At 38.4% G+C, this 20,959-nt stretch overlaps 3 protein-coding genes across 3 annotated transcripts; 2 read left to right on the forward strand and 1 right to left on the reverse strand.

The window, feature by feature from the left end:
* Positions 1-1,252: 1,252 nt before the first annotated feature.
* Positions 1,253-7,980, forward strand: LOC137709891 (long chain acyl-CoA synthetase 4). Its single transcript, XM_068448869.2, has 20 exons — positions 1,253-1,422; positions 1,526-1,747; positions 2,366-2,429; positions 2,538-2,627; positions 2,744-2,800; positions 3,141-3,189; positions 3,338-3,414; positions 3,632-3,671; positions 3,770-3,864; positions 4,261-4,428; positions 4,549-4,659; positions 4,742-4,829; positions 5,303-5,369; positions 5,726-5,801; positions 5,919-6,036; positions 6,143-6,388; positions 6,480-6,619; positions 6,867-7,049; positions 7,163-7,282; positions 7,757-7,980. The coding sequence occupies exons 2-20, from the start codon at positions 1,590-1,592 to the stop codon at positions 7,790-7,792; spliced, it is 1,983 nt and encodes a 660-aa protein (XP_068304970.2). The 5' UTR covers positions 1,253-1,422; positions 1,526-1,589; the 3' UTR covers positions 7,793-7,980.
* A 2,666-nt stretch (positions 7,981-10,646) lies between these two features.
* LOC137709865 (putative protein phosphatase 2C 8) lies at positions 10,647-12,622 on the forward strand. The gene has a single exon (XM_068448842.2). It carries the CDS (start codon positions 11,292-11,294, stop codon positions 12,381-12,383), a length of 1,092 nt encoding a protein of 363 aa, XP_068304943.2. The 5' UTR covers positions 10,647-11,291; the 3' UTR covers positions 12,384-12,622.
* A 3,149-nt stretch (positions 12,623-15,771) lies between these two features.
* LOC137710365 (endoglucanase 6) lies at positions 15,772-20,492 on the reverse strand. The gene is made up of 9 exons (XM_068449320.2): positions 19,983-20,492; positions 19,585-19,797; positions 18,972-19,172; positions 17,935-18,024; positions 17,649-17,813; positions 17,214-17,498; positions 16,766-17,114; positions 16,610-16,666; positions 15,772-16,505 (listed from the first exon to the last, which is right to left on the reverse strand). Exons 1-9 carry the CDS (start codon positions 20,184-20,186, stop codon positions 16,207-16,209), a joined length of 1,863 nt encoding a protein of 620 aa, XP_068305421.2. The 5' UTR covers positions 20,187-20,492; the 3' UTR covers positions 15,772-16,206.
* Positions 20,493-20,959: the final 467 nt, after the last annotated feature.

The following is a 20,959-nucleotide window of genomic DNA, read 5'->3' on the forward strand; positions in this document are numbered from 1 at the left end:
GATTAACTAAACAACTTTAGTTTTAATTCATTTTTTATAGAGATGATATTTACATTGTGATTTATAATATGAACGGTTCTGATCATAAGCACAAAGCTCTGTGATTCGAACACGAAGAGTTTTAAGTAAGAATTCCTACTTATCTTTGATCATAAGCATAAAGTGGTATGATCTCATGATCTGAGCATATCTAAGGGATATATCATTTAAATAGCAAATCTAAATTTGCTTACATAAGAAAATCGCATTTTTAAGGAGGTAGCCAACCCAATTAATAAATTAAATAATTAGCAAATGACTTTATATATGTACAAGGGCAATTGCTACCCTTTCAAGTTAGTCAAAGTGAGAAAACTTGACTTGTTCAAAAAGTAAAATGAAGTTCTCTTTCGTTGCCCGTTAAAAAGGAAAAAAATGAGTAATGTTATTTATATTATGTTTTTATACCATATTTCTATATCATTTTAAGTGGTATCTAATGTCAACAACCACATCATTTGAAAAGTTTGCAAAATCCCAAGGAAATGAAGGAGAAACACTCTTCGTATAACACAATCATCATTTAATTAACTAATTTTTTTTCTTAATTATTAATTTATTAAATAATAAACTAAATGTAAAAATCTGATTTATTCAAATAATGTGACTGTTCATATTAAATACTATCTAAAATGATATAAAAATGTGGTACAAAAACAAGCGTGAATAACATTACTAAAAAAAAACAGAGATTAAAAAGACAGCAAGATCAGACGGTCAAAAACAAATCAAGATAAAAATCCCCAAAACAAGATCCTGAAATTACAGCTGTCAGTCCTACTGACCAGTCGTATAACACACTATCAACTCTGAACTCTCTCCGCAAAAGGCTCAACCGCAAAACCACCACCAAAAAGCTGTATTTAATTTATAATTTGAGAAATTTTAATAGATTTATAAATTTATGAATTTTTATAAAATATAACTGGTTTGTAAATATTTTATATAAAATTTTGATTCAATTCTTTTAAAAGTGATAAAATTTGTGTTGCTTAAAATATAGTACAAAATCTTTCTAATTCCTTTTAATTCCTTAATTTTCTTAAATTTTTTAAGATCAATTTCTAACTAAATACATATGAAATATTATAAATTTATTTAAAATTCTAATTAAATATGTCTAGATTTCAAAAATTTTTAATAAATTATTTTAAAATTCTAATTAAAAACATCTTGAATATTGAAAAATCAGTTAAAACCCTAATTGAATAGCCTATATTTATTATAAAAAAAATTAAAGTCCCTCGAAATGGCCATTAATATCTCCATAGCCTTCCTTCTGTGGTCCTCTCCTCTCTGCGTTATCCTTACTCAGTGACTCAGTGAACTCGCCTTCGTCTACAAGTCAAAACACCATCTGCGAGTGGCAGAGCCTCTGACATCGTGAGCGAATTGACCAACACCTAAATTCATTGATTCTTATTTTTTCCCATATACATATTACTAGCTACCCTTTCCATTTTCTGCGTTCTCTCGATTTTCTCAGATTTGCAGAGAGAGAGAGAGAGGGGGGGGGGGGTGCTCCGCGCGATCCGACTGAGATTTGAGAAATGGCGGCGACAAAGTACAAGTATCTGATGGAAGTGGAGAAGGCCAAGGAGGCCAAGGACGGCAAGCCGTCGCAGGGACCTGTGTACCGGAGCCTGTTCGCCAAGGATGGCTTTCCGCCTGCGATTTCGGGAATGGACAGTTGCTGGGATGTTTTCCGGTACTAATTTTTTTTTTAAATCCAATTCTTCTGTTTGGTTGCCGAGAAAGCGCAAGAAAACGAAAGAAAATTGATATAAGTGATTTTTTTGCTTGGAAGTTTGTCGTTTGATCCAATTTTTTATTAAAATTAAGTTTAAAATAACAAATTGACTGAGCTTTGATGCTTCGTTTATATCGGATTATGAAATTCTGAGGATTTGAAGTTTGAATTTCCGAAAGGATTTTGTTTCTACTTGATTTTTTATTTCTCAGTAATCGAGCACGGTACGGATTTTTTGTGTGTAGATTCTGAGAATCTGAATACAATAAATTCAGCTTTGACCATGCTAAAGTGATGCATTAAAAAGTCAACGGTAAATATTGTTTTGGTTTTTCGATCCCGAAATCCACAATGATTGCTGAAGAGCTCTGTTTTCAATCCGGTAATTTAATCGAAGAAGTATGGTTTTCTGGGTCGTGCTTGTTAAAGAGCTCTGCTTTGTTCGGAAAAATGGGTGGTTCAGTTTTACTATGGAACAAGCATAACACTTTGATCTGATCTATCCGCGAAATCTAAGACTAAATTATTTGATGTATGAATTTTTCTTGTTTGTAAGTTATCTTGCTTGTTTTGCAGCATGTCAGTGGAGAAAAATCCCGGAAACCCCATGCTTGGTCGTCGGGAGATTGTGAATGGGAAGGTATAATATCGTAGTTGTAGATCATCTGTGTCTATCCGGCACCATAGCGTGCTTTCTAACTCATTCTTTTGGCTTGTAGCTAATATGGAAAGTTTTGGTTCTTTGCAGGCTGGTAAATATGTGTGGCTAACTTATAAGGAAGTGTATGACATGGTAGGCAAAGTTGGAAATGCCATGCGCAGTTGTGGTGTGGTCGAAGTATGTCATCATCTGTTAACATTCGCTAATTTATTTTTTATTCAATACTTTGCGAATTACTTTTGCGTGGAATTGACGTGCAGATTATGATTCAACGTATTTATTGCTGATTGCAGGGAGACAAGTGTGGTATATATGGTGTCAACTGCCCAGAATGGATTATGAGCATGGAGGTATGCTGTATTTTTTCATTTTCATCTACCTGTTTAGAAAAATGCTTACATGATAAAGCCGGTAGTACCTTCAAGCCATAGTTTGTTTTGTTGCTTCATATTTTCTACTGATGTGGTCCGTGAAAGAAACAAGAAAAGAAGTCTTTTCCTGTCCATTGTGGTACCTCTTGAATTCTGAAGTGAGGAGTTTAAGTTTACATCGAGAAATTTTTATTTTGTGTCTGGTATCTCTGCTTAGGCGTGCACATTCTTGAAGTAGTAGCTCATTCATTTTTGGTTACTATTACATAAATATCCTTTGCTCTAGGAAACTCTAGTTAACAATAAAACATTTCTGCAGGCTTGCAATGCTCATGGACTCTATTGCGTGCCTTTATATGACACTCTAGGTAGGCATATCTCTTCTTTATTATGTAGCCCACCCCAATCAGTTGGGTTGAAGGCTTGGTTGAAATAGTTGATGTGTACCTTAACTCGCTTTTCATGATTTTCAATATTTATTTATATTTTGTCCCTAATCTCTGATATATGGTTTAGGTGCTGGTGCTGTGGAATTTATCATATGCCATGCTGAAGTTTCAATTGCTTTTGCTGAAGAAAAGAAGATACCTGAGGTACACAATTTTGTATCTACTATTTTATTGCTTAGTAAAGCTTTAATGCAGTACAGGGACATCAGAGGATACTGTTGTCAGATTATACTTCAAATATAGGTTGAATATTGACAGTAACTGCGTAAAAAATGCGAGTTGGTGACAATTTTAGAGTTAAAACATTTTAAAGCTGCTAATGCTTATTCAAGTTCTGTTCTGTCACTGCCCTTTTTTTCAGCTGTTGAAAACATTTCCTGGTGCGGCAAAATATCTGAAGAGTAAGTTCGATATGTCTCGATTTATTTTCAAGATTCTTTGTGTATGTATCTGTTGCTATCAATTAGAAATAACTTCTTCATCTTTATTTTAATTACAGCACTTGTGAGCTTTGGCAATGTTACACCTGAACAAAAGGAAACACTGGGGCAGTATGGAGTGACGTTATATTCATGGAGTGAATTTTTGCAATTGGTGGGTTATATTTTTTCCTCCCAATCTCTTCTCATGTAATAAATTATATTTGTGAACCAAAGAATGTTATTCGAAAAGAAAAGAAGGACAAAGGCCTCTACATCACTTTTATGGAGAAAATGGTTAGGAAATTTCTTATGGGAGTACTCCCCTTGTGTTGAGCGCTGTTTAAAAGTTGCAAATGGTGCTTCTCTATCTGTGTGGAATTACTGAACTGCCAATCAGTTTTTGAAAGTTAATTACTGTCTCTGATAATTTAGAGGAAATCTGTAATGTGTTCAAGGAAGGGATCTGGCTTTAATTGTCATATTTCATGCACAGTTTGTTAATTATTCATTTCCATATGATCAGTACTGTTCATTTTTGCTGGCTTAAGTTTTAAATATGTTCCTGCAGGGAGAGAATAAAGAGTATGACCTTCCAGTAAAAAAGAAAAGTGACATCTGCACTATAATGTATACTAGTGGAACAACTGGTGACCCCAAGGGAGTACTGATATCCAATGAAAGCATCATTACTCTTCTGGCTGGGGTGAAGCGTCTGCTAGAGAGTGTAAATGAACAGGCAAGTTCCTTTTCATTTCAACCTAAATACCTCATTTTGTGAGAATAAGAACTGGTTACTTGTGTTTTAAAATACTGACAATTTGCAAAATTTATTTGGTTTTCGTTTTCATTTTTAAAGCTGAGTGAGGAGGATGTATATCTTTCATTTCTTCCCCTGGCACATATCTTCGATCGTGTGATTGAGGAGTTATTTATCTGGACTGGCGCCCAAATAGGGTTTTGGCGTGGGGTGAGGACAATTACTTCTTGTTCGTTTCTAACCATAAATTACAAGTGTGATATTGACTTATAAGTTATATCTGGTTCTGCAGGATGTCAAATTATTAACTGAAGACATTGGGGAGCTAAAACCGACTATCTTCTGTGCTGTTCCACGTGTATTAGACAGAATCTACACAGGTACTGTTCAACTATATAAGTACCTGCCAACATCTTAAGCTTTTGGGAACAGTGACAAACCAACAAAACATGAACATGGTACCTGAGCAAGAGACCCTAGGTTGAAATTCGTGCAGTTGCAACCTTCTAATATTAGCAAGTTGGGCTCCAATGGTGGAGAAAGGCTCACATGTGAGGGGTCTGTTTTAACATAAAGTAATCATAGACCAGTTGTAACATCATAAGCTTTTGGGAATAGTGGTAATACAGGTAAATTTACCTGGATGAATTTTCCAATGAACTTGATTTTCTGGATCTTTCACGTGAGTGGAAAGTAATGAAGCAACCTATTCATCTCAGTGGAGGGATCCCTTGCTAGTGCATGATTTTAGTCACAGAACTGAGGCTTCTTACTCGTTGATGCAATTATATCATCAAATAAATGCGTAATAACTAAAACCGATATGCTATATAACTTCTATGCACATTTCCAGGCTTGACACAGAAGATTTCATCAGGCGGCTTTGTGAAAAAGACCTTGTTCAACGTTGCATATTCATAGTAAGTGCCATTCTTTGCTTTGATCATTAGTAAAATATTATTTCTTATCGAATTCTACATGCCTCTTGTGCAAAGAAGCTTGAATTTGTGAGTTATCCTATCCCTTGTACCCTTGTTCTCTTACTTTGTAAACAAGATGCATTGTATTTGCATGTGGATTGCTATTTTTCCCCTAAAATATCCTGTCTATTTGTTTGTTGTGCATATACAACCTGTGTGGATTCAGTGCAAAATTAGTGACCTTATGCCTACTTGATATTAAGGCTTGAAGTAGATATAGATACTTGTGTTCTTAATGGCAGTAGATAACAGGACAGTTGTTATTACAAACTGATATGTTTGATCTGGTGCTGCAGCAAGTATCATAACATGCAAAATGGCCATGGGCATTCACAGGCGTCTCCAATTGCTGACAAAGTTGTGTTTAGTAAGGTAGTGGAATGTTTTGTTTTTTATTTTCTTCTTGAACATGCTCTATATGCTATGAACAGCAATTGGAACCATATTTTCTTCCTAGATTGAGCCTAATTTATGTTCTGACCACTTCAGGTAAAGCAAGGATTGGGCGGTAGGGTGCGACTTATTCTATCTGGAGCTGCTCCTCTTTCTATTCATGTAGAAGCTTTCTTACGAGTGGTGGCATGCGCTCATGTTTTACAAGGATATGGTAAAGCTATCTTCAGGAGCTAGGATTATATAAGCTAATTTTCATTTTACTTTATTGAATCTTGCTGGATATATTGATAACGCATTCCATATACATGCTACTGTAGGTCTAACAGAGACTTGTGCGGGGACATTTGTATCACTGCCAAATGAGCTGTCAATGCTTGGCACTGTGGGTCCTCCTGTTCCAAATGTGGATGTGTGCCTAGAATCTGTCCCTGAAATGGGATATGATGCTCTTTCAGACACACCGCGTGGAGAAGTATGTGTAAGGGGAAACACTTTGTTTTCAGGGTACTACAAACGTGAGGACCTCACCAAAGAGGTCATGATCGATGGGTGGTTCCATTCAGGTTTGTATATTTATGTATTTCGTAGTCTACTATGGCTCCCATATCTTTCACTACAAACATTTAACTTTGCCCATAATTATCTTTGCATCAGGGGATGTTGGTGAGTGGCAACCAGATGGAAGCTTGAAAATCATTGATCGAAAGAAGAATATTTTCAAGCTTTCACAAGGAGAGTATATTGCAGTTGAAAACTTGGAGAATATTTATGGACTCGTTTCTGATATTGACGCGGTATGCCCTTCTGCTTTGTAATTGTATTTCAAAATTACACTATTTTGTCTTCAATTTTCTTTGTGCTTTTATATTCTCATGTACCTCTTTTATATAAAAATGTTCTTTTAGATATAATGACTTGTGTATTTAAGTGATGCATACATTAAATGCAATAGTCTTATTTTATTATAGGGGGATTTGTTTCAACCGCTTGATGTGAATTTATACTAGTCTGATGATTTGTAATTTGTTCTGCAAATTGTAGATATGGGTTTATGGGAACAGCTTTGAGTCCTTCCTGGTCGCGGTAGTTAATCCCAACAAGCAAGCAGTTGAAAGTTGGGCTCAACAAAATGGTATATCTGGTGACTTCAAATCTCTTTGTGAAAATGCAAAGGTGAAAGAATACATACTTGGAGAGCTGAAAAAGATCGCTAAAGAGAAGAAGGTTTCTGTTTTCTTAATTTGAGTACCTTAAATTTGTAGTCATTGGGCAGGGAATTATTTTTGGCTTTTGAAAAATATTATGAAGCTATTTATGACGCTCTTGTGTTTTTGCAGTTGAAAGGTTTTGAGGTTATAAAAGGTGTTCACCTCGACCCAGAACCATTTGACATGGAGCGTGACCTTATCACTCCAACATACAAGAAAAAGAGACCCCAGTTGCTTAAATACTACAAGGTAGCTCTTATTCCTGTTTTTTTCTCTATGAAATTTCTAAATGCTTGCCTCTACATACGCATAATGTCAAGTTTGAACGCCGTGTTCAACACCCTTTCGCCACTATGGTAACTGGACATTCATTGCTTGATTTTCGCTTGATAATCCAAAAAGCATTCTTAGCTTCATTTGAAGTCATGATATCTGATATAGGGACCTAAGAATGCATATGCTATGTGGCTGTTTAGATAGATGATTTGTCTCCGTCTATCCATTATGACCCATGAAGCCAGGTTGAGAGAGATTAATAGTTGTTACCGTTGCGTGGATCATCCAAGCGGATAATCCATTTAGATACAACAATTTTTTCTCAGCTCAAATCTAGAGTGCTGACTGGGAGTTATTTATGATCAAAATTACACCGGATTAATTTCGATGAGTATAAAGATGTTAATTGCGGTGAAAACGCTGAGTGAAATTTCTTTTGATGCACAGGATTTGATCGATAACATGTACAAGAATGCAAAATAAGGCCGATGCTTGAAGATGTATACTTTGTGGAGCCAGAAACCCAAAGACGTTCACAAGTTCTGTTCAAGTTTCTCTGTTTTTATATTTGTGACTGTACATATGCTTATTTGTACACTCAACCTGAATTTATGTTTACTGAATCTGGATCTTCTTCAGAAAAATACTGATATGGTACATTTTCTTCCAAATGATCTAAACCGTGTTGACTTTTGAACCACCGTTACCACCACCACCATCATCGTTACCACCTCCCCCTACCATCGTCTTTGACTCTTTGCCATGACCATGACCATCTTCTCGTCGTCATTGCCACCACATCTCCCCACTATTTCCACCCCTACCATCGATGCCACCACCACCATCTCTATTGCCATTGTCGACCCCTACCACCACCGCACACCAATGCCGCTGCTACCCCACCCTATCCTCCGTGGTTGACACCACTACCACAACGATCACTATCATCACATTCACCACAACTTGTCCATTTTAATCGTTATCCACAACTAAAACATTTACACATACGATTTTCTAAATTCGTAACTGCTTTACTATGTAAGTGATTATCATCAAACAACATGCGTCAATCTTATAAAAAGCTACAGCAATCCTCAAATAACAGCCGTTGAAGAAGTTCAAAGAACCTAGTCATGAACCACCACAGGGGAGGTCAAGTGGTTAGGAACGAATTTTAGACCGGTATTTCACATAGCATGTTCTGGGTTTGATTTATACTGCAGGAGAATCACAAAATGGTGGCCAAGAGAATGCTAAAATGCCTCTATAAGCCTTTTCGGTCCCAAAATGATAGAATGCCGTGATAAAGCAGCAAGCTAGTTTTTTTTACAAAAATAAAAAAGAAAGAACCTGGTCATGGACTTGATTCTGATGCTTATCAAAGATATACGCAACACAAGTTGGCCCAAAACGACAAGACGTTAGCTAAAAGTTGAAAGAAGTTTGTGGAGCAGATACCAGAGAGAGCGAGAGTGTTGAAAACTATCCAAGCCAGAGCAGTGATACCGATTGACATGTCGTCGTATGCATGCAGTTCCAAACAAAATTCAACGTCTGTCAGTGCCACTAACATGCGTTAGATATTTATAAAATTAACTTAATATTGCATGCAGCTTGAATATATGTGTCTGAGGAAAGTCTGAGATACAAGGACGTATTCATATATAGAAGTATTTGTGCATGTAAACCAATATATATCCATATATAGCAGTATTTGCGCATGTAAAACTACGCCTGGACTTTTGGGGTTCAAACTTCAAAGGGTATCAATCATGCAGCGTCATCGCAATAAAGGATACTGCGTACCACCACCTAGCTAGCTTTTGTAACATCTCTCTTACGATCTTGGCCCTTTCGGTATCAACAGATTCAACCGCCCATCGTCTTCTTTTTATAATATCTACATGTATTGTTGGTCTATAATTTACACGGATGCATTCATCTGTCAAAATATTTATCACGAAGAAATTCATTAAAGCATCTCTGATAAATCAATTAAAACAGACTTGTTTTGACTATTTATATATGTAGAAAACTCAACAAAATTAAAATTAAATTCAAGTCCAACAACAAACTAGCTATATCTCAAGTTAAAGTAGAAAAACGAATAGTTACTAGCTACATTTAGCTAGGAGGAGAGACGATTTAGCAAAATGTTAGATATTAAATAACACTGAAACGCACTCACACTATTTACTAGTTACATTCTTTTTTGGATGAATAATGCACTTTTTAAACATATAACAAACAACTAAACTGCAGATTTCCCCTTCACATACTCAATTCCAAATTCGAAAGCTCCTTGCATATACATATGAGTACTTTCTTACCAGTTCCAATATGCATCTTTGTTAGATTGTGCATGAATCTAGATAGTAGACTGGCAACAAACATTATTATCTGGCCTCATTGCTGTCAAATAAAGTAACCTTCCCATAGTCTGTCCATAAAGAGCCTTATATGTAGGTTCACTATCATCATCTTTTTTCAATTTGTCATTCACGATAAGAGGAATGCTCACTGGTTTATAATCATTCAAACCAAACTTTTTCAGCAAATCCATCCTCACATTGAATAATTCCCATGTCAAGAAAGTCATATAATAAAACCGGATCAGTCATTTAATATTTCTTCATCACATCTACTTTAAACTCTGCAATCAATTCATCACTGCTTCCTGTATACATTAAATGACTCTGCATTTCTCGTCTTGATGTACATATGGGTTCACTTGGACTCCTCCGAAATCTAGTACGGAGCAAATAAGCGTTAATGTCGTCATACGAAGTTCTTGGAGCTTGTTTTAAGCCATAAAAAGTTCAAAAAACACTTTGTCTTTAGAACCTGGAACTATAAATCCCTCAGGTTGATCAACATACTCTTATATCATAGACACTATATTATCATAGGTCCTAGTGTTGCTTGGACTTGCATATTTACCTCTTGATTCAGATCAAACAGAGCTTTGATACCATGTTAACTTTTGTAAAAATGATAAGGGATTAATCTTGAACTGAATCGAAGGAAAATATGCGGCAAAAATGGAAAGAAATTATCTGCAAATCACATTATTCATTGAGGAAGAAGGAGAAGAGAAGTAATCGTTGCACTCTCTATTTACACTTCAAATTTGTGAACTACAGGTGGAAATCCATCTCTCTTAACTCACACCACCAGCTGCTATGATAGTTGGCAACATTACGAGCCTTACATCGAAAACTAATCTCTGCAGTCCTTTTACTTACTAACAGACAAGAAAAAACAAAATTACATTCAAATATAGTTGCTTGAGCTTTAAGAAACCAGCTCAATGCTCATATTTCAACGGTTACGTGTTGTTAAATTAGCTCCTGTATTTTCCAAACGAGCTTGACGAAGTGAAGAACCAGTTCCAAATACCACGTAGGGCATCCATCCAAGCATTCCCATTAAACTGAATCGACGTGTCAAACAAACGAAACTCAAACCACTTGGAGTTGGGGAGAGAGGAGCATGCAGCGGCGGCACGGCACAGCACTGTTTGGACCGCCGCGGTTAGAATTCTAAACGCAGCATCTCTTGACTCATGGGGGACCCGAACGTTTTGGGTATCCTGGAAGTGGCCACGTCACCATCTCCCGCCGAAACCCTAACCACTTGGAATTTGACTGCACTGTCAACGTGTCGCGGTTCCCCTTCCCCCCACTCCCAAAAACCTCAATCCTCATCACTCCTTAAACCTTCAAACCCTACCGCCTTCACACACACATCCCTCACACGTGTCCACCAACCCCCATCCATCCCCTCCCAACGGTCCAGATTTCATCTTTCTCCCCTTTTATATAAATGTTTCAGTACTCCCCAGGTATCTATGTTCTTTCTCGCCACTCGCCAGCTCAGAAAACTCTGAAATAACAACAAAATGGTGGAATCTAAATGACAGTTTTTTCGTAGTCTCTCTGTCCGCACGATTCGATTCGCCAATCCGATTCGAGTTCTTCAAATGGTGAGCCTAAATCTGCAGGATGTCGATCCTCGATTTGAGAATTGCTACGTGAATAAGAGGCAGAGGAGCATCACCGACCGGAGCTCCCACGAGCTTGCTTCGGTTTCGTCATCGAAAGAGCACGATCCCTCCTCCACCCACTGGTCCTCCGAGAATCCCCAGTCCCCCATTGAAATCCTCGTTTCCGCTGCTGGAGGAAGCGGAAACGCAGAGGAGGAGAATAAAGAGGATAAGTTGACGAGGACATCCTGCCTCTCACACGGCTCGATCTCCTTGATAGGACGGCGGAGAGTGATGAATGACGCCGTGGTCGTGACGACGGTAGACTCCTACCAGTTCTTCGCCGTCTACGACGGCCACGGCGGCTCTTCAGTGTCGAACGCGTGCCGCGATCGGCTGCACCACCTCCTGGCTCAGGAGGTGGAGCCATGGATACGCGGTGGCGAGGGGGTGGTCGACTGGGAGAAGGTCATGGCCTCGTGCTTCACCAAAATGGACGAGGAGGTCGGCGGCAGTGTCGATGGCGCCGACATGGAATATAATTGGGTGAACACGGTGGGGTCCAGTGCAGTGGTGGTGATTGTGGGGCAAAACGAGGTTGTAGTGGCCAATTCTGGAAACTCACGTGCCGTTCTGTGCCGAGGCGGCGTGGCGATTCCCCTGTCACGTGACCACAACCCGGACCGACCCGATGAGCGCGAGAGAGTGGAGGCAGCGGGAGGGAGAGTGATCAACTGGAACGGATGCCGCGTCCTCGGAGTTCTCGCTACGTCGCGGTCGATCGGCGACCACTACCTGAAGCCGTACGTGATATCGGAGCCGGAGGTGACGATCAGCGAGAGGACCGAGTGCTGCGACTTCCTCGTGATTGCGAGCGACGGGATTTGGGATGTCGTTTCGAACGAGCATGCGTGTCAGGTGGTGCGGAGGTGCCTGGATGCGGACAAGAAGAGGAGGTCGTCGGAGGGGATGAGCGGATCGAATGCGGCGGCGGACGCGGCGGCTTGGTTGGCGCAGTTGGCTTTGGCGAGGGGGAGTAAAGATAATATTACTGTGATCGTCATTGAGCTCAACAAGTCCGCCGCCTGATGAATGTTTCGTACGAGTTGATTTCTCCTAGTGTTTTTGTGGCATGTACTACAGTTTTGAAAATTTGCAAACTTCTTACGTTGTACATATTATTATGTTTTAATTAAACCTGTACTTTTGTTACTCGTAAGTAAGCTTATAGTTTTAAGTGGAACTGCAAGCATGATATGCATTTCGGTTGCTGGGAGATGAGAAGGTGTTCTATTTTCCCACCTTGAATTGAAGGTTGTCTACATCAATCTTATGATTAGAAAAGGATAATAATATTTTATCTGCTCGAAATGTACATATTTCACTCATTACGAATAATAAATATTGGCAATATAAACTCATAACCAAATCGTTCAATATGTTAATCTTCATTTGAACATCCTTCCTAAAAAAAATATTAGAAAGCATAGATCGTTCGATCATCTAATGTATTAGCCACAAGGATAGTTTAATGTGCTCTTCAGCGCTTGATCCTAAGATGTAAATGATCCACGCCACATTAGCATGGTTACTTCTTTTGTTCGAATCGGGGTTTGCAACCAAACTTCTACTCAGAAGGATAGAGGGGGCGGTTCAGGTGAGATCCAATGTAGATCCAACTTTCTATTCACTCATAAGATCCAAGCAGTTCGGGAGGGACCACCATGGTTCATCTCTTCTTGAGAATTCATACATCCCTTATCAGTATATGGACAGTTATATCTCGAGCATAAATTTAGGTTCGACCTCAATGGAAAAGGGAAATTTTATACCGATGGAGGAAATAACAATATGAAAAACAGGTCAGGGATTCTCTACAATGACCATGGTAGTCTAATTGAAAGGGATGTAGCGCTTCTTGGAAACGCCTTTTTTTGGGTTACAAAATGTTACGGGTACCAATCCTATCATTCCTTCCTATGACTTCTCCACATTGGATTCGATTCAAAATTGGGACATAAAATTCTGTTTTTAATGAGACTCTATGCATGCAAGCAAGATGTATTGATGGTACAAAAAAAATCATTTTCTTTGTAGTCGTATCTATTGTGACAAGAAGCATTCTTAGTTACATCAAGTCAAATAAGCAAAATAAGGTGGTAAATATAAGTAGACTAGATCGTGGTACCAGTCCATAATGATCAAAGTCGAATCGTGAGCTTATTAATGAAGCAAATTCAATGAAGCAACAATTAGTACTATAGAGAAGCGGCCATAAACTGGAGAGTCTTGACCAATTTGAAAGATTACTTGATGTAGTTGAATAACTGAATTTTGGGTTGTTCGATCAAGTAAAAGAAATTCAATAATGGAAGTCAATACATATCCAATTTGACTTATGGATGAATAAGCAAGCATACATTTCATGCTTGTTTGAGTAATAGCAATGAGATTCCTCAATATCATACTAAGAATAGTTAGGATTTCCAAAAGAAGCCATTCGTTCCTTTATGAGGATATCCAGAAGAAGATAGCATTCATTCCTTTATAAGGTCATATCGGGATAGGTAAGCCTAATCCCTCCCCCTCAAGAAAGAGAAAGAAGATAATAACTCCTTTCTTTCTTCTCTTTTTTCATGTGAACAGTCCCTTCTTGTATCGAAAAGTTTTACGTGACACGTTGAGAAAGACCAACCTCCTATGTACTGAATTCCCTCGTTGGCAACACAAACACTATCCGTTAGAAAACTAAATGGGTTTTCGCAATGATCATAGTTTAGTCTATGTGTACTAAGGGTAATGCTAGGGAGACTAAATTTATAGATAAAATTTGTAAATTAAATGATGTGTCACCAATAAGAAATGAGTACGTTTATTAACGTTTAAGCAATAATTCAATCGTCACCCTTCACATTATTTAGTTTAAAAAATTTGTCTGTAAATTTAGTCTTCCTAGAATTACCCATGTACTAATTATCGTACACTTATCAATTTGTGGGAATTGTATTTACGTGTATTTAAAATAGGGACTTGTATTTAAAATAATGATCATCTCAACGGTTTTATATAAAAAAGAAAGGGCTGATAGTGAAAAAAAGTTAATACTTGTCAAATGAAGTTAAGTGCTTGTTAACTGTTTACAACAAAGAAATAGCTTGTACAAAAAATAATAATATGAAGGTACAAGACAATAAGGTGGAGAAGAATACAAAATACAAGATTTTTTTTTTTTTTTTGGGTAACATAAGGGCATAGAAGAACACAAACTAACTCAATAATTACTATAAACAGTTCAAGTCTTAGAGACTCCACTCATATCATCTAATAAATGAGTCTCAATATATTCAGTTGGATTCTCAAAATAATGGTACGTAAGATTCATATTATAACGCCAATTGGCAAGGTTGTCTACCACAACATTCTTTTCCTGATAGATATAAACCAACTCGCAATCACTAGGCATACCATTAAAAAAAAAGACAAGTTTTTGGGCAAAGTTTAAATTAACCTATTCGGGTAAGTTTGACTATCAGTCGGGCAAGTTCTTGCTAAGTGGAGGAAGTGCTTTGAAGGGAAGTTTCAATATAGAAAATTGATACTACATATAATGCATTAGAAATTTAGAAGGAATTTGTAAAAAAAAGGTTAAGTACAATGGAAAAGATGTTTGAACTACAAAAGGAATTTGTTAAAATGTAAATTTGCAGAGCTTTGAAGTCTTTTTGTATGTTGAGTTGAGTGTCATTTTCTTCTGTCTTTGTATTGCCTTTTATAGAACAAACTTTCCTTCGAGTTAAAGCCTTTCCTTTTCAGATTATAACTGTTGTTAGAGGAAGTTTTTTCGTCTTCCAGTTCAAGCTTTTATCCTCCTGAAACTGTCATCAGAAAGCATCTTTCTTCAGCAAAAACCCACTAATTTACTTTCGTTCAGTACGAAAGAGAGTTTATTAAAGCACTTTTGAAAGATGAGCCTGCGCACTGTTCCTTTGTCCCAAACTTAAATACCCAATAAGCTATTCGTTAAAAGCCTAGCAGGTTGGGCCTTAAGATAGGCCCAATACATAATTTTATTCCAAACACACATCACTTGTAACCTAATGTGTTTGATGCTTTGTCTGATAAGATTAAGTCATCACCCATATCCCTTTCGCTGTAACCGGCGAAGAGAGTATGTATCTCACTTCATGTCACTGCGCTACCCATTTCGATCCTAAGTTGTTTTTGGAGTACCACTAGACTCGACGGACGTGGGGTAAAATTATAGCGGGGTTGTACGTACTAAATTTTATCGGCTGCAGAAGTTTAAGATCAAGTCATACAAAGTTCGGAGTGACAATGTCAGTGTCGAGCATCAGATTTGAGTATGGCACCGACGTTGGGACACGCCTTTCGCTGATCTTCGATACCTGTTCCGATCAGTATTTACTCAACGTTGTCTGAAATGGGGTTGCTGAGTTGGTAGATAGACCCAATGTAATTTGCACAAACTATATTCCATTCAAACAATGTTGCAAAGCTTACAACATTCACAACACAAAAAAGTAAAAAAAAGCGAAAGGACATCCAAAGCTGCTTTGAAGTACAAAGAAACAAGACTTCTTGAAACCAGTTGAGAGAAGTCATTTTTTTCTCAACCCCCTCAAACTCTCACTCACGTTTTAACTGTAACTCTCTCTCGGAACCTATCTATATAATAACCCTACTGAAAGTTGAGGTGAAAGAGGATGAACACACATTTTAAACCCGTCTCATCACTGCTTTCTTCCCCTCCCAATCATAAGTAGTATTTGCAAAGAAATAAAAAGGACTTGTTTCTTCTGGTCTGCATTCGTATAGCTGCACAATTCTTACATTCCGATCCCAGAAACTGCGTGAACCTCTCTCCTTTGTTTCATGGAGCTTTTTTCCTTTCTTATGCTAATGAGTAACTTGAGACCAAGACATTTGCTGGAGAAGCAGAATGGATGTAGACAAACTCCATGCTCTTTCCCGCCGGTAAAGAGTTGATCCATGATGGAAAACCATAGGAATTGCCGGCCTTTGTTAGTCCCCAAATAGGACCATAAAGTTTGGAGACGGAAAGCTTGAGGTTTGTGAGTTCCTTGGCAGACTTGTTGGTCACAATTGCGGAATATCTGTAGTAAGTCACTCCCTTGGAAATCCAAGAAGATGTTTTCCTCTGCGATATGGCAATTGGGCTCGAAGATGGAGCTGCAGAAAAAGCAACTCATTTCAGATCACTTTCCGACAATTCATGTTAACATAAAAGAGGCTGCGAATGTAAACATAGTTTCCTCAGATAAGCCATATAATACCTGGAGAAGCTGGAGCAACTTTAGGCAGTGGAGCTACTTTTGGTTGAGTGGTAACCACTGTATGAATATTCAGTACATCAATTACCATTACAAAGACAAAAAAATAAAAAAAAATCGATAAGCCTTAGAAACATCGAATATAGTCAGTATATGTACCTGGTAGGAGCTGGTTATACCCGCCATGGCCGGCATTTAGGCGTGCCAATATACCGAGAAGGGGAGCATTGTTGTAGGTAGCAGGCTCTGTCTGCTTATAGTTGTCTCTCTGATCAGCAAAGTTGTCATAGGCATCAGGTCCACCGACAATAGCGCCAGTAAGCAGATTGGGGTCACTAGCTTTCCGGCTAAACCAAGTGGCATAGCCTCCCCTGCAGCTCACAAATGATGAGTCCTTCTTGTAGGAAACAATTGAGGAAGCCCTGTGGTGGACTTGTTGAGGGTAGTTGTTTCCGTAGCCAACCATGTAACTAGTGGCTCTCGGGTTATCTCCAAGAATGTAGTCCACCTGAGAATTTTGACAAAATCATAGCATCAAATTACATGGTTTTACAAAAAAAGCAACGTGTTGGATGATTCGATACGAGCATATTTTTGGATGAATTACCTGAGATTGGGCGAAAGATAGGAGCTCGTTGGGTGCCACATTGCCAGAAGCACACTGAAGCGTACTCCTGGAAGATGTGAGATAGTCGGAGTAGACGGTGGCCAAGAAGGAGGCACTGGTGACAAACTGCATGTTATTCCACCTCTGGCGGTAGATTAGGCCACCGGGAGTCTTCTGTGCGTTTTGGCTGCCCTTACCAACGCATGAACACATGAAGTACTCAGCCTTCTGTTGGTACTTCTGAAACACTGCTGTATGACTACCTGCTTTGCCTTGCATTAAAAACTGCCAACCAAGAAAACACAAACCAATTAGTTGTCGCCCCACTATAAATCCAATAAATGCAATTTACAATTCATTTGTAAAAAAACACATAGATATCAACAACCGATTGGTTTAGTGACACGCAGTCTCTGCAATATCGAAGAGTAGTACCTTGGCAACAAGGGTTTGGACACCGGGATACTTGACATCCCAACCGAACTCGGTCATGCTCCAACCGGTTCCTCCCATGGAATCACCATTGTTTCCGAGGTAGTCCAAGTAGTACTGGTTGTTACTTGCCTGGAACAACCAAGCAGCAGCCCACAGCAACTCATCCTGCGCAACAACAAATAATAATTTTCAACACCCAACCAAAATTAGCTATGAAATGGAAATAGCTTAATGGGCTGTTCTTGGGCCTGAAATGATAAAAGCCCAATACGGCCCAATAACGTACATTGTAGCCACTGATGGATTGGTAGTACTTTTGGGCCACGGTGATGCTGCTGTCATATTTGCCCCTGTACTTGTCCGCAAAATCAAACAGCTGAAAAGTAAACAAGTGTAAGATCAGTGGCGACTTCAGTAAATATAATAAAACAGTGAGGGTATTAAGGGAAGCTAATTATGCATGTCTAAGACAGTAAGGTGGTGCAGCACCGACAAAAAATCGCACGTGGAAGAGGAAATAGCATTCACACTTTTCACGGATCGGCTACACGTGGACGAGAGAGATCTTATCGTACTGTAGATCTTGTACTATCAAGCAGCACAGTCCCTGTGATCGACGGGCAGAGATGTCCCCCCACGATCCAAATTATGCGCCGAAGGCTTTTTAATTGTTACCCCATTTAAGCAGACGGGCATTTAAACGGCAACGTCTGTCCTCAAGTTTATAAATGTGATGCTAACGTAGGCTGGGCTATAGCAACTTCGAGAGGCATGTTTAAAACTTTTTCGATACGGTTAATACTTAAATAAAAGCATTCAAAAATTTAGAAAAATATATAAAAATATTGACATTTTAAATACTGGTCCCAAACTAACAAAAAGTAAGTCGGAACGTAACTGCCTAACAACCAAGACAGTTGGCTATCATACGCCGGTCCCACGCCAAAAGCATGAGACCCGAAGTATCCGCCTTCTGCCTTGCGCTTGACCGAAAAGAAAAAGTATCAGCCTACTACTTGTCAGCGGCTCGATGCCGCACATGCCTAACTTACGCCGCTTGAACCGGCATTACTGTTAGTGGTCCCACCATTGACAAGTATAATCTTTTTAGACCAATGGACCAAATTCAAGTGGTTAATTATTTGGAAAAACATTAAAACTCACTACTGGTTAATTATACACTATAACGTTGTGTTTATCCTACACGATTACTAAGATTCAAACTTCAGTGCAAAAAACGTGCCTTAATCAACTTGACTAAGTTCAGTTCGATGTTATGATTTATTTAGTTTGGGAAAGTACAAGTATAATAGTGGGACGGACCTGATACGCGTGGCTGAGGAGCTCGCGGGAGTATGCGGGGTTGGAGCGGCGGAAGACAATGGAGGCAGCGGCCATGGCGGCGGCGGTTTCCCCGGCGAGATCGGACCCGGGATTGCTGGGGCTGATCTTGTAAGCCTGGCGGTTAGTGGTCATGTCCTCCGGCCTTTGCCAACAGTAATGGTCAGTGTTCCCATCTCCCACCTAATCACAAAATTAACACATTAAACACAAAAGCTAAAAACATCATATATTAATGAAAAAAAAAAAAAATCTAATTTTAGCATTTGGGTTGGTCCATATGCCATTAAAATAGGAGCTGACTTCTCTGTTCTCCCACTTCTCATACATTCCTATCATTTTTTATTTTGTGTAATCACAGTTAAATCATGTCAATATTTTATATTGATTTTTTTTATAAAGATAATAAGACAAAAAGTAACAGTAATATAAAACATTGACGTGATTTAACCGTTACCGTAAAAATAGAAACAAATTGGAGTGTATGAAAAGCGGGAGGCAGAGAAACTAGCTCCATTAAAAATAAAGCTAATTGAAAATTATATTTTTCTAGTTAGGGAAAGTGGAAAAGTTGGGAACTTGGGAAGGAAGGTACCTCGCCATAGAGGACATTGGGTTCAGGGTGGGCTTTGATGAAGTAGTCAGTGCCCCATTTGACGGCATCCATGGCATGGCCGAGCTCGCCACTTGCAGCCATTTGGCTGCCGTACTCGATTATACTCCAGGACATCATTGTCACTGTGAAGGCCATGGGAAGCCCAAACTTCACATTGTCACCTGCATCATAGTACCCTCCCACCAGATCCACCTGCAAATTCCAGACCAAAGGTTAAATTTTTATGAAAAATTATCAGCTGGGTAAATTTTACTGCAACATTTTGCCATAACCCAGTTGGAAATTTGAGTTTTATGAAAAATCATGAACTGGGTAATATAACTACAAAACCCAGTAATTTTTTTTTACTGGAAGAGTGATTAGAATTTAGAACTTACCCCATTGGCCTTGCCATCATACAAGCCAGAATTGGATCTCCAAGTGACTCTCTGGTTGGGGGGAAGAAACCCAGATCTCTGAGCTTCAAAGAACAGAATGCTGTTGCTCAGAGCCTGCCCGTAGTCATGGCCGGCCAAAGCAAAAGGAAAACAGAGCAGCAGAAGCAGAGGAGCCATGGAAACTACCCTCACAAATTTCTCCATATCAGCAGTAAAACACAAAAGAAAAGGCAATGTGCGATGGTTTATCAGCTAAAATTTCTGCTAAACCAGCAGAGAGAAGAAGGAGAAGGAAGAGGAGAGGGTGGAGGGATTGGGAATGGGAAGGAGCACAATGGGCCTCTATATACTGTGGGAGGAAGGAAAAGTACAAGTGCCCAGAAATTAGTATGTACCCAAATTTTATTTTATTTTTTGTTAATTAATTTTGAATCATTTCAGATTATTTCTCTTTTCGAGGGCCTGAAAATAGTTGAGAAAAGAACAGAGCCATGTGGGTGTTCCCGGCCCTTTACTGGGAAGGTCGGTGTGTATTTATTGTAGGTGTGGAATGGAAAAAGTTACTGCATATAATGAGCATAAAATTTGAAGGAAAAAAAAAAGGAAATATTTATTTAATTTTAATTAAATAAAGACATCTATCACTTAGTATTACGATCTAGTAGTATTTTTGTTCATTGATAAGTGAGAGGTTTTAAGTTCGATTCTCGACAAATATGAATTTGAACCATATTATTACTAAATTATTGTGAGACAAAATCCAACACTATAAATCACCACTTCTTTATAGTGTGGATAATATCTTTTAATTAAAATAAGGGAATTGTTATTATCACTCCAAATTTCTCATTCTACACTCCAAACTTTCTATATTTAGAAAGAAAAATACAAGAAAAATACATTTATGAACAGTGTAGAATGAGATTTTTAGAATATCAATAACACTTTATTAAAAAAATAATAAATAAATTACGGCT

The sequence above is a fragment of the Pyrus communis genome, chromosome 6 (assembly GCF_041283825.1).
Source record: "Pyrus communis isolate YQ-2024b chromosome 6, ASM4128382v1, whole genome shotgun sequence".
NCBI lineage: Eukaryota > Viridiplantae > Streptophyta > Magnoliopsida > Rosales > Rosaceae > Pyrus > Pyrus communis.